This window comes from Scyliorhinus canicula, chromosome 7 (genome assembly GCF_902713615.1).
Source record: "Scyliorhinus canicula chromosome 7, sScyCan1.1, whole genome shotgun sequence".
In the NCBI taxonomy this organism is placed as follows: domain Eukaryota; kingdom Metazoa; phylum Chordata; class Chondrichthyes; order Carcharhiniformes; family Scyliorhinidae; genus Scyliorhinus; species Scyliorhinus canicula.
The window spans coordinates 127,572,927-127,587,099 of record NC_052152.1 but is presented as its reverse complement, the minus strand read 5'-3'; the positions used below and the strand labels follow the sequence as shown (position 1 = coordinate 127,587,099).

At 49.4% G+C, this 14,173-nt stretch overlaps 1 protein-coding gene across 1 annotated transcript in view; it reads left to right on the top strand.

Annotated features, from left to right (window-relative positions):
* The window catches only part of LOC119969362 (e2f-associated phosphoprotein), a 36,221-nt gene that overhangs the window by 15,721 nt on the left and 6,327 nt on the right, over positions 1-14,173 (top strand). The window contains exon 4 of the mRNA XM_038802904.1: positions 1,248-1,352. Coding sequence (XP_038658832.1) covers positions 1,248-1,352 — 105 coding nt within the window. The remainder of the gene's footprint in view (positions 1-1,247; positions 1,353-14,173) is intronic.

The following is a 14,173-nucleotide window of genomic DNA, read 5'->3' as shown; positions in this document are numbered from 1 at the left end:
ATGGAGGAGGCCCTCCGGGCACAGACCACCGCCTCACTCCCAGCTCCCCCAACCAATGTGGTGGTAGTCACATTAAGGATCTGAAATCAGTTAAGACACCATTTCAAACTCAGAGGCATGTATGTTGGGCCTCCATCTGCAGGAACCATAAATAAATTCCGGCAAAAATAGACTCCTCCTTCAAAATGTGGAGAGGACAGAGGCGAACTGATGGTGAGGGACATGTGTGTGGATGGTAGAGTGGCGACCCTGGGGGGGCGAACAGAGAAGCCCCAGCACCCGAAAAGGGACGAGCTTCTGTACTTGCTGTTGTGAGACATTCTCCTCAAGGAGATCACGACATTTCGCCAGATACTCGGACACACCCTACTGGACAGATGACAAGCACTGGACTTACTAAGGGGAGGTAAATGTGGCGGCATATATGGACAACTATTAGAAATGGTAAGGGCTAGCACTGCTGCCTCACAGCGCCGTGGTCCCAGGTTCGATCCCGGCTCTGGGTCACTGTCCGTGTGGAGTTTGCACATTCTCCCCGTGTTTGCGTGGGTTTCACCCCCACAACCCAAAGATGTGCAGAGTAGAACATAGAACACTACAGCGCAGTACGGGCCCTTCAGCCCTCGAGTAGGTGGATTGGCCACGCTAAATTGCCCCTTAATTAAAAAAAATGAATTGGGTACTCTAAATGTATTGAAGAAAAAAATGCATGGAAGCAAAGTGGGTTCAGAAAATTGAGCCATCTGTCTATATTTAAACGAACGCCAGTTCATGCAATGTAAATAGTATTTTGTTTTACTCGTTATTTTGTTCCTTGGTTGTTTTTCTTTTTGTTTTTCCATTGTTCTCTGTATTTGCTTGAAAACACTAATGTAAACTTCAACCACTTCCATAACCAAGAGATGTAAATTATTTGTAACCTCGGTTAGATGGGGAGACGTAACTGTTTGATGGAACAATATGAAGCAAAGATTCACATATTGTAAATTAAACTCAAATAAAAACATTTTTTAAAAACTTGGGGCACCTTAACTCTGAGGTCATTTATTAATCCTGCCTCATGGGGATAGTGTAGAGGAAGCTTTACTTTGTATTTAATCCTATGCTGTACTTGATACGGTGTATTTGATGTTGAAAGAAGTTTTATTCCTCACCAAACGTCCATGCCTTGATAAGTCTAATTTTCACACATGAGCAATTTTAACAAATGCATTGATCACTCTGATCTTTTATCTTCATCGTGTCAGGTGCTTCCTCAAGTATTGAAAGCAGTCATACCCAAGCTGTTCCTGGGCCACAGTACTATGATGAAGTCTACTTCGACTCAGATTCTGAGGCTGATGATGAACAGAGTAAGTCTTCACTTATTCACCCCACTGGCAAGTCTTCAGCAAAGAGAGTAAAGTTGCAGGGAACATAAAAACTGACTAAAAGTTTCTATAGGTACGTCAAGAGAAAAAGATTGGTGAATTACAGACAGAAACAGTGGAATGTATAATAGGGGACAAAGACATGGCTGAACAACTAAATACGTACTTTGGCTTTGTCTTCACAAACGAAATACTAAACGCAGGGTTTAGTGAGAGGGAGGAACTGAAGGAGATCGATATTAGTAGAGAAATGGCATTGGGGAAATTGATGGGATTGAAAGCTGATAAATTGCTAGGGCCTGAAAATCTACATCCCAGAGTACTTAAGGAAGTGGCTCTAGAAGCCTAGAATCTACAGTGCAGAAGGAGGCCATTCGGCCCATCACGTCTGCACCGCCCCTCGCAAAGAGCAGCGTACTTAAACCCACTCTATCCCAGTAACCCCACCATCTTTTGGTTACTAAGGGGCAATTTAGCATGGCCATTCCTCCTAACCTGCACACCTTTGGACTGTGGGAGGAAACCGGAGCATCTAGAGGAAACCCTTGCAGACAAGGGAAAGTGCCGAGTCCACACAGTCACCCGAGGCCGGAATTGAACCCAAGACCCTGGAACTGTGGACGGCATGGTGGTGCAGTGGTTAGCACTGCTGCCTCATGACGCCGAGGACCCGATTCAATCCCGGCCCGGGATTTGCACATTCTCCCTATGTCTGTGCGGGTCTTACCACACAACCCAAAGATGTACAGAGTAGGTGAATTGGCCATGCTAAATTGCACCTTAATTGGAAAAAAAATAATTTGGTACTCCAAGTTTTTGAAAAGATCTTCCAGGACTCTATAGACTCGAGAACAGTTCCTGGAGATTGAAAGGTAGCTAATGTAACTATGTCTATTATTTAAAAATGAGGTAGAGCGAAAGCAGGGACCAGTAAACCTGATGGGGTAGTGGGGAAAATTCTAGAATCCGTTATCAAAATTTTATAGCAGAGCACTTAGAAAACAGTGGCAGGATCAGACAGAGTCAGCATGGATTAATGAAAGGGAAATCATGCTTGACAAATCTACTGGGATTATTCAACGGTGTAACAAGTAGAGTTTATGAGGGGGGGAGCCAGTGGATAGGGTATATTTGGACTTTCAGAAGGCTTTTGACAAAGTGCCGCATAAGAGATTAGCGGGTCAAAGTAAAGCGCATGGAATTAGGGAGAGGGTATTGAGATGGATCGAAAACTGATTGGCAGACAGGAAACAACGTAAGAATTACGAGTCTTTTTCAAACTGGCAGGCAGTGACTAGTGGGGTACCACAGGGGCCGTGCTAGGACCCCAGCTATTCACAATATATATTAATGATTTAGATGAAGGAACTAAATGTAATAACTCCAAATTTGCAGATGATACCAAGTTGGGTGGGAGGGTGAGCTGTGAAGAGGAAGCAGAGATATTTCAGTGTGACTTGAGTGAGTGGGCAAATGAAAAGCAGGTGCAATATAGTTTGGGTAAATGCAAGGTTATCCACTTTAGTAGCAAAAACAAGAAGGCAGACTATTACCTGAATGGCCATAAATTAGGAGAGGGGAATATGCAACAAGATTTTGGTATCCTCGTATACCAGTCGCTGAAGATAAGCATGCAGGTATGGCAGGCAGTAAAGAAGGCAAATTGTATGCTCGCCTTCACTGCGAGAGGATTCGAGTACAGGAGCAGGGATGTCTTGCTGCAATTCTACTGGGCCTCGGTGAGGCCACACCTGGAAGTTTTGGTCTCCTTATCTGAGGAAGGATGTTTTTGCTCTAGAAGAAGTGCAGCGGAGGTTTACCAGACTGATTCCTGGGATGGCGTGGCTGTCATATGAGGGGAGATTGAATTGGTTAGGATTGTATTCACCGGAGTTCAGAAGAATAAGGGGAATTTCATAGAAACCTATAAAATTCTTAACCAGACTAGACAGGGTAGATGCAGGAAGGATGGTTCCCGATTGTGGGTTCTGGGGAATGTGGGATTAGGCTACTGAGTTGGATGACCAGCCATGATCATCATGAATGACGGAGCGGGTTTGAAGGGCTGAATGGCCGCCGCCTCCTATTTTCTATTTCTATGTATTCTGCTGTTGTCTTGCAGTTAGAAGATCTTCAAATCAGGGCATTGTTCCAGATGTGGGTAGAAGCCTTTCATCAAGATTGAGACGGTGGCGGAATGGTAATGTCACTGGACTAGTAATCCAGAGGCCTGGGCTCGGGGGTCAGGGCTCGATATCCCTTTGCAGTGGGGTCAGGGATCAGTGCCTCTCTGCAGTGGTGGGGTCAATGTTAGTCTCTCTCCTCCAGGATAGGAGGGTTTGGGGATGTGGCAAGGTGTGGTGTGTCGTTGCTGGAAGATGAGCTCTGGCTCAAAGCCGTAACTTCATGTCAACAACTTGCAGTCTTGTTGCTGTGGCTCAGTGAGCACTTGTGTAGAAGTATCTTCCAGAAATGACCTGCCCCATCAATCTCCACAGTGTGAGCATTTTATTTACTTGTTCTTGGGGTGTTCAATCGTTGGTTAGACTAGCATTTATTGACTACACCTAATTGCCCTTGAGGAAGTGGTGGTGAGCTGTCTTCTAAAATCACTGCAGCCTTTGTGATGTAGGTGCACCCATAGTGCTGTTAGGGAGAGAGTTTCAGGATTTTTTTTAATAAACATTTTATTGACGTATTTTTGGTATTACAACAGCAACAAAATAAACAACATACATGAATCTATAAACATAATGCAAAAGACTTCTCCCTCTCTTACAGGTCCCACCTTTGTTAACCCCCTACTCTAAACTAAACTAACTCCCCGCCCCCCCCCTTCCCTTCTGCTGACGATTAATTTCCCGCAAAGAAGTCGACAAACGGCTGCCACCTCCGGGCGAACCCTAACCGTGACCCTCTCAAGGCGAACTTAATTTTCTCCAGACAGAGAAAGCTAGCCATGTCACTGAGCCAGGTCTCCGATTTTGGGGGCTTTGGGTCCCTCCAAGCTAATAGTATCTGTCTCTGGGCTACCAGGGAAGCAAAGGCCAGAACGTCTGCCTCTTTATCTTCCTGGATTCCCGGATCTTCTGACACCCCGAAAATCGCCACCTCTGGACTCGGTGCCACCCTTGTTTTTAACACTGTGGACACGACATCTGCAAACCCCTGCCAAAATCCCCTTGGACATGTCCAGTATATGTGGGCATGGTTCGCTGGCCCTCCCGCACACTTTGCACACTTGTCTTCCACCCCAAAGAACCTGCTCATCTGGGTCACTGTCATGTGAGCCCGATGAACGACCTTGAATTATATCAGGCTGAGCCTGGCACATGTTGTGGATGTGTTGACTCTACTCAACACGTCCGCCCAGAGAACATCCTCTATCTCTCCTCCTAACTCCTCTTCCCACTTGCACTTCAACTCCTCGGTCTGCATCTCCTCTGACCCCATAAGTTCGTTATAAATGTCAGAGACTCTCCCACCCACCCTCTGGAAACTACCCTGTCCCGAATCCCCCTTGGTGGTAGGAACGGGAAGGTTGACACCTGTCTACAGAGGAAGTCCGGCACCTGCAGGTACCTGAATTTGTTTTCCCCTCGCCAACCCAAACGTCTCCTCCATCTCAAAGCATATCCCCCATCCTCTCAATCCCTGCTCTCTGCCACATCCGGAACCCCTTATCCACACTTCCCGGGGAAAACCAGTGGTTATTACTGATTGGGGACCAGACCAATGCTCCCTCTGCTCACACATGTCTCCTCCATTGCCCCCAGCCTCTCAGAGCCGCCGCCACCACAGGCCTGGTGGAGTACCGTGCCGGCGGGAACGGCTGGTGCCCTTACATGAAGCCGTCTCCATACGCTCCCATGCCAACCCTCCCCCCACCACCCACTTCCTGATCATGGCTCTATTCGCCGCCCAGTAATAGTTTAGTTACTAAAATTTGGCAGCGCCAACCCGCCCTCTCCCCGACTCCGTTCAAGCATTGCCTTCCTTACCCGCGGGGACTTGCCCCCCCCCCAAACAAAGCCAGTGATCACTTTTTTTTTTATATAATTTTTATTGGAATTTTTTACAGAAAATATAAAACGTAACGACAAACAATGAAATGCAACAAAATAACCCATAATAACTGTAACACCCCCAGACCGTATCGACGCATGTATCCCATCCCCCACCCCCCCCAACCCCAATGAACAACAGAAGAACTTAAAAATAAATTTAAATTAAATAAACAAACATAGTCATCGTCCGCCCCCCCCCCCCACCTTTTCCCTCCCCCTTCCCCCCCACCCCCCCGGGTTGCTGCTGCTACTGTCCCCGTACCCCATCGTTGAGCCAGAAAGTCGAGAAAAGGTTGCCACCGCCTAAAGAACCCTTGTACCGACCCTCTCAGGGCGAATTTGATCTTCTCTAGCTTAATGAAACCCGCCATGTCATTGATCCAGATCTCCACGCTTGGCGGCCTCGCATCCTTCCATTGTAGCAAGATCCTTCGCCGGGCTACTAGGGACGCAAAGGCCAGCACACCGGCCTCTTTCGCCTCCTGCACTCCCGGCTCCACCCCAACCCCAAAAATCGCGAGTCCCCATCCTGGCTTGACCCTGGACCCCACCACCCTCGACACCGTCCTCGCCACCCCCTTCCAGAACTCCTCCAGTGCCGGGCATGTCCAGAACATATGGGCATGGTTCGCTGGACTCCCCGAGCACCTGACACACCTGTCTTCACCCCCAAAGAACCTACTCATCCTCGTCCCAGTCATGTGGGCCCGGTGCAGCACCTTGAATTGGATGAGGCTAAGCCGCGCACACGAGGAGGAAGAATTAACCCTCTCCAGGGCATCAGCCCATGTCCCGTCTTAGATCTGTTCCCCCAGTTCCCCCTCCCACTTAGCTTTCAGCTCCTCTACTGACGCCTCCTCCGCCTCCTGCATAACCTTGTAGATTTCAGATATCATCCCCTCTCCGACCCAGACCCCCGAAAGCACCCTGTCGCTCACCCCCCTCGTGGGAAGCGAAGGGAATCCCTCCACCTGCCGCCTAGCAAATGCCTTTACCTGCAGATACCTGAACATGTTCCCCGGGGGGACCCCAAATTTCTCCTCCAACTCCCCCAGGCTTGCAAACCTCCCATCAATAAACAGGTCCCTCAGCTGTCTGATGCCCGCTCTGTACCAACCCTGAAATCCCCCATCAATGTTCCCCGGGACGAACCTATGGTTCCCCCTTAACGGAGCCTCCATCGAGCCCCCCACTTCTCCCCTATGTCGCCTCCACTGCCCCCAAATCTTGAGGGTAGCCGCCACCACCGGACTCGTGGTATACCTCGGAGGAGGGAGCGGCCACGGCGCCGTTACCAGGGCCCCCAGGCTTGTATCTCCACAGGACGCCCTCTCCATCCGTTTCCATGCTGCCCCCTCCCCCTCCATTACCCACTTGCGCGCCATCGACACATTGGCCGCCCAATAATACCCCGAGAGATTGGGTAACGCCAGCCCCCCCCCCATCTCTACCCCGCTCCAAGAAGACCCTCTTCACCCTCGGGGTCCCATGTGCCCAAACAAAGCTCATGATGCTGCTAGTCACCCTTCTAAAAAAGGCCCTAGGGATAAAGATGGGCAAACACTGGAAGAGGAACAAGAACCTCGGGAGAACCATCATTTTGACGGACTGCACTCTACCCGCCACCGATAGCGGCACCTTTTAAATTCCTCCTCCATTTGTTCCACCAGCCTGGTAAAATTAAGCTTATTGAGAGTCCCCCAACTCCTGGCCACCTGCGCCCCCAGGTATCTGAAACTCTTCACTGCCCTCTTAAATGGGAGTCTCCCAATTCCCCCCTCCTGATCACCAGGGTGTACTACAAATACCTGCCAGTGATCACTTTGTTGACCCGTTTAAAAAAGGACCGTGGAACAAAAATGGGGTGACACTGAAATACAAACAGAAATTTTGGGAGGACCGTCATCTTCACCATTTGCACCCTCCCAGCCAGTGACAACGGGAGCGCGTCCTACCTCCGAAAATCGTCCTTCATTTGGTCCACTAGTCGGGCCAGATTTAATTTATGCAGCAGGTCCCATTCCCGCACCACATGGATGCCTAGACATAGACATAAACATAGAACATACAGTGCAGAAGGAGGCCATTGGGCCCATCGAGCCTGAACCGACCCACTTAAGCCAGATACCTAAAGCTTCCCCCTATTAATCTAAACGGTAGCTCCCCCAATCGGCCCTCCTGTCCCCTCACCTGGACCACAAACATCTCACTTTTCCCCATATTTAGTTTATACCCCGAAAACCGGCCAAATTCCCCTAGAATCCTCATGATTTCTTCCATCTCCACTATTGGGTCCGATGCATACAGAAGCAGGTCGTCTGCATAAAGCGAGGCTAGGTGCTCCAAACCGCGCCCACCCCCTGGACCAGCCCTTTTAGGCTCTCAGAGCAATTGCCAGCGGCTCTATAGCTTGCGCGAACAACAGTGGGGAGAGGACGCATCCCTGTCTCATCCCCCGGTGCTGTCTAAAATTGTCCAATGTTGTCCTATTCGTCAATACGCTCGCCACAGGAGCCTGATACAGCAACCTGACCCAGTCAATAAAGCCCTGCCCAAATCCGAACCGTCCCACTACCTCCGACAGATATTCCCATTCTACTCGATCAAAACGAAAGCAAGTCTGGCAGCATCTGTAGGGAGAGAAAAGACCTAACGTTTTGAGTCCCTGTAGGACCCACACAGCTCCGGGTTCTTGTCCCGCTTCAGGATCAGAGAAATCGTGGCCTGTGATATCGTCGGAGGCAGCACCCTTGTCTCATTGAACATCCTCATCAACAACGGCCCCATTATCTCAGAGACCTTTTTATAGAATTCCACTAGGTACCTGACTTGCCCTGGGGCTTTACCCGACTGCATGGACTTCAGACCCTCCACTATCTCTTCCAACCCGATCGGGAGCCCCAGCCTTCTACCAGCTCCCCGTGTGTAAATTCTCCACTTCTAACCCCCTGTATAAGCCATCACTATCAGTCCAGGATAAAAATTCTGCAGAGACAATTCTGGTTTCTCTGGAACATTTTGTCGTCTCTTGTTCCCCCAAAGCTGTAAATCCCCGTCCCACACTCTTTGTCAAAGCCATCTGACTCGAAACGTAGCTCTTTTCTCTCACTACAGATACTGCCAGACCTGCTGAGATTTTCCAGCATTTTCTCTTTCGTTTCAGATTCCAGCATCCGCAGTAATTTGCTTTTACCCGATCAAAAGCCTTCTCTGCGTCCATTGTGACTACTACCTCCCTACCTTCTGGGGGCATCATGATCACGTTTAATAGCCTTCTTATATTTGCCACCAACTGCCTACCCACAACAAACCCCTTTGGTCCTCCCCAATAACGTCCGGAACATAACCCTCAATCCTGGAGGACAAAATTTTGGCCAGCAGTTTGGTGTCCACATTCAACAAGGATATCGCCCTGTAGGACCCACAAACTCCGGGTTCTTGTCCCGCTTCAGGATCAGCAAAATCGTGGCCTGTGACATCATCGGGGCAGCACCCCTCTTTCCCTTGCCTCATTGAATGTCCTCATCAACACCGGCCCCAATATCCCAGAGAACTTTTTATAGAACTCCACTGGGTACCCGTCTGGCCCCGGGGCTTTACCCGACTGCATGGACTTCAGACCCTCCACTATCTCTTCCAACCCGATCAGGACCCCCAGCCCTTCTACCAGCTCCCCGTCCACCTCTGGGAAATTCAACCCCCTAGGGAAGTATCTCACCCCTCAGGCCCTGTTGGGGATCCTGCCCATATAGCCAACTGTAAAAATCCCTAAACGTCTTATTCACCCCTGCTGAATCTCCAACCAGGTTCCCATCTCCGTTATTTACTTTCCTTATCTCCCTGGCTGCCTCCCTCTTTCTAAGCTGCTGTGCAATCATTCTGCTGGCCTTCTCTTCATACTCATAGATCAACCAACTCACCTTTCTCAGCTGCTCCATTGCCCTCCCTGTGGTTAACAAGCCGAACTCCGCCTGTAGCCTCCGCAGTTCCCTTAAAAGCCCTGCCTCTGGGGTCACTGCATACCTCCTATCGATCTGTAGTATCTCCTTTACCAGTCGGTCCGTCTCTGCCCTGTCTACCTTCTCCCTATGGGCCCGTATCGAGATCAACTCCCCTCTGATCACCGCCTTCAGTGCTTCCCAGACCACAGCTACTGAAATTTCCCCCATGTCGTTGACCTGCAGGTAGTTCTGACTACATTTCCTCAGCCGCTCGCACACCACTTTGTCAGTTAAAAGTCTCACATCTAACCTCCAGTGTGGGCGCTGGTTACTGTCTTTACTAACCTGCAGGTCAACCCAGTGCGGAGCATGGTCTGAGATTGTGATCGCCGAGCATCTCGTGTCCACCACCCCGTCAGTAAAGCCCTGCCTAGAATAAAGAAATTAATCCGGTCGTACACTTTATGCACGTGTGAGTAGAAGGAGAACTCCTCCATCCTCGGCTGCCCAAATCTCCATGGATCCACTCTCTCTTCCCCCCCCCCCCAATCAGCTCCATTAACCCCCCCCCCCCATCAGCTCCATTAACCCTTTTAGTTATTTTGCTATTGCTGGCACCCTGCCCATTTTTGAGCTTGACCGGTCTAAGCCAGGGTCAATAACTGTGTTGAAGACACCTCCCATGACCAACTTGTGCGAGTTCCGGTCAGGTATCTTTCCCAGGATCCTCTTTATAAACTCCACATCGCCCAATTTGGCGCATACACATTTACTGATACCACCTGCACCCCCTCCAGTTTCCCACTGACCATAATGTACCGACCTCCCACATAGAACATAGAACTGTACAGCACAGAACAGGCCCTTCGGCCCTCGATGTTGTGCCGAGCAACGATCACCCTACTTAACCCACGTAACCGGTATACCCGTAACCCAACAATCCCCCCATTAACCTTACACTACGGGAAATTTAGCACGGCCAATCCACCTAACCCGCACATCTTTGGACTGTGGGAGGAAACCGGAGCACCCGGAGGAAACCCACGCACACACGGGGAGGACGTGCAGACTCCACACAGACAGTGACCCAGCACGGGAATCGAACCTGGGACCCTGGAGCTGTGAAGCATTGATGCTAACCACCATGCTACCGTGAGGCCCCCAAATCCGAGACTATTCTACCCACCTCAAACACCACCCGATCATTGATCAGGGTCGCGACCCCTCTAGTCTTTGAATCCAGTCCCGAGTGAAAGACCTGACTGACCCAGCTTTTCCTCAATCTAATCTGGTCAGCTACTATAATGTGCATCTCCTGCAACATTACCACATCCGCCTTCAGTCCCCTCAGATGCACGAACACGCGAGCCCTCTTGACCGGCCCAATTAGCCCTCGACCATTCCAGGTGATCAGCCTAGTTGGGGGGCTCATTGCCCTCCCCCCTTCGCCGATCAGCCATCTCCTTTTTTGGGCCAGTCTATGCTCCGCGCCTCCATCGGCCCGCTCCCAGGCAGCCTCTGCCCCCAACCTCCTCTCTGTCCCTCAGCACAAGTCCCTCCCTCGTCAGCAGAACATTCACCCCCCATAACAACACAATGTAACCCATTCCCTTTAATAAACCTGATGTTTGCACACCCCCCACTGCGCTTCCGTGAGCTAGCCCGCCCAGCTATCTTGGTGGCCCCCATCCCTGGCGCCGAAAAGTCTCCCACCTATTGTCCCCCCCCCTCATACATACATACTCCAATAACAAACAATCTAACACAATTGCCCGACAGAAAAACAGGAAGGAAAAAAACGCTAACAAAGATCAAGTAAGAGATCCAAGATCTAAACAAGCACACCTCCATCCCCCAACAGTGCAAATGTAAACCTTAACTCGCTCAGCTCTGCCACTGGTCCCAAATCAATACAGAAGGCATTACAGCTTCCACAAAACGAGAAACCTTTTTTTTTAAATCATGAACCTTTTCCAGGAGCTTCTTCTGCTGGTCTCTCAGCATCCCCACCTCCAACTCCACCGCAGTTTGACGTTCCTTTTGCTCAGCCAGCGCCTTCTCTACCTTCTGGATCGCCCGATCTTGGGCATCCAGTCTAAGCTCCAGCCACTCAATTGACTCCTTTATCGGGTCCAAGCCGTCCCATTTCTGCTTCGCGAAGCCTTCCTGAATAACTTGCATCAGCTGCTCCGTTGACCACTGGGTCGACAAGCCAGAGGTCCGGTCCTCCGCCATGCTTTCTCCCACTGCAGCATCAGCCCAAGCCTTCTCTGTCTTTCTTTTTCTGCCTTTACCGGCACTTCTATTCCTCCTCTCCATGCACCAATGTGGGAATTCAGTACACAATTGCCTCTGTCATCAATTTTTCAATTCAAGTCCGGTAGAAAATGGGGGGAAAAGGTCCAAAAGTCCGACTCGAGCATGAGCCACCAAATATGCGACTTACTCCTTCATAGCCACCACCGGAAACAAATTTCAGGATTTTGACCTAATGATGGGAAGAAATTATATATTTCTGAGTCAGTACGGTGAGTAGAACTTAGCGGGGAACTTCCCATGCATCTGCTGTCCTTGTCCTTCATGAAGTCACAGGTTTGTAAGGTGCTGTCATAGACGCTTTGGTGCATTGCTGCAATGCATCTCGTAAATGGTGCACACAACTGCTACTGTGCATCGGTAGTGGAGGGAATCGATGTTGAAAGTAGTGGACAGGGTGCTTTGCCCTGGATTCAACACCCAAACCTTTCCTCAAGCAGAAATTGAGTGTGCCTGAAGGGTTAGGTGAATCCAGACAGAAAAACCTACCTTCAGATTTTTTAGATGGTCTTGTAAGATTGTCAGTTTTAGTTGTCTGGCCTCAAAGTAAGTCTCTTTTCCTTGCAATTACTGCTCCAGTAACACCTCACGGGAAATGTGCAATAGCGACTTCCTCAGAAAAAATACAAATTACAAATTTGGAGGGATCACAAAGTGTCCTGGAGCCACTACAGGCTGATGAACCACAAACTCAGCCTTCATAATGAAGCACTGATGGGCTGAATATTCCCCCTTGCCGAAGTGGCCTCTATAGGGTCTTGGCTTCTCACTTTCCATGTAGATAATACAGATTTGATAGTATAGTGGTGATTTACTCTGCTAATAATCCAAATCCACCACAGCAGTTTGAGAATTTGAATTTGAACATAGAAAATTACAGCACAGGACAGGCCCTTCAGCCCTCCCATCCTGCACCGATCCAGATCCTTTATCTAAACCTGTCCCCTATTTTCCAAGGTCTACTTCCCTCTGTTCCCTGCCCGTTCATATATCTGTCTAGATTCAACTTAAATGATGCTATCGTGCCCGCCTCTACCACCTCCGCTGGCAAAGCGTTCCAGGCACCCACCACCCTCTGCGTAAAAAACTTTCCACGCACATCTCCCTTAAACTTTTCCCCTCTCACTTTGAAATCGTGACCCCTTGTAATTGACGCCCCCAATCTTGGAAAAAGCTTGTTGCTATCCACCCTGTCCATACCTCTCATAATTTTGTAGACCTCAATCAGGTCCCCCTTCAACCTCAGTCTTTCCAACGAAAACAATCCTAATCTACCTTTCTTCATAGCTAGCACCCTCCATACCAGACAACGTCCTGGTGAACCTCCTCTGCACCCTCTCTAAAGCATCCACATCCTTCTGGTAATGTGGCGACCAGAACTGCACGCAGTGTCCAAATGTGGCCTAACCAAAGTCCTATACAACTGTAACATGACCTGCCGACTCTTGTACTCAATATCCCGTCCGATGAAAGCAAGCATGCTGTATGCCTTCTTGACCACTCTATCAACCTGTGTTGCCACCTTCAGGGTACAATAGACCTGAACTCCTAGATATGGGCAGCACGGTAGCATAGTGGTTAGCATCAATGCTTCACAGCTCCAGGGTCCCAGGTTCGGTTCCCGGCTGGGTCACTGTCTGTGCGGAGTCTGCACGTCCTCCCCGTGTGCGCGTGGGTTTCCTCCGGGTGCTCCGGTTTCCTCCCACAGTCCAAAGATGTGCGGGTTAGGTGGATTGGCCATGCTAAATTGCCCGTAGTGTCCTAAAAAGTAAGGTTAAGGGGGAGTTGTTGGGTTCCGGGTATAGGGTGGATACGTGAGTTTGAGTAGGGTGATCATTGCTCGGCACAACATCGAGGGCCGAAGGGCCTGTTCTATGCTGTACTGTTCTAAATCTAAATCTCTCTGTACATCAATTTTCCCCAGGACTCTTCCATTGACCATATATTCTGCTCTTGAATTAGATCTTCCAAAATGCATCACCTCGCATTTGCCTGGATTGAACTCCATCTGCCATTTCTCTGCCCAACTCTCCAATCTATCTATATTTTGCTGTATTCTCTGACAGTCCTCCTCGCTATCTGCAACTCCACCAATCTTAGTATCATCTGCAAACTTGCTAATCAGACCACCTATACCTTCCTCCAGATCATTTATGTATATCCCTGTGGAACACCACTAGTCACCCTTCTCCATTTTGAGACACTCCCTTCCACCACTACTCTCTGTCTCCTGTTGCCCAGCCAGTTCTTTATCCATCTAGCTAGTACACCCTGAACCCCATACGACTTCACTTTTTCCATCAACCTGCCATGGGAAACTTTATCAAACATTGGTATCGAAATAATCTAAAAATAAAAAGTGATTATGAACCTGTCGAACTGTTGTTTAAAAGAAAAACCGGTTCAGTGATGCCTTTGGGAGGGAAGCATGCCACCTTGCCCAACCTGGCCTACACCCAACACAAGTTCCCACTGCAAT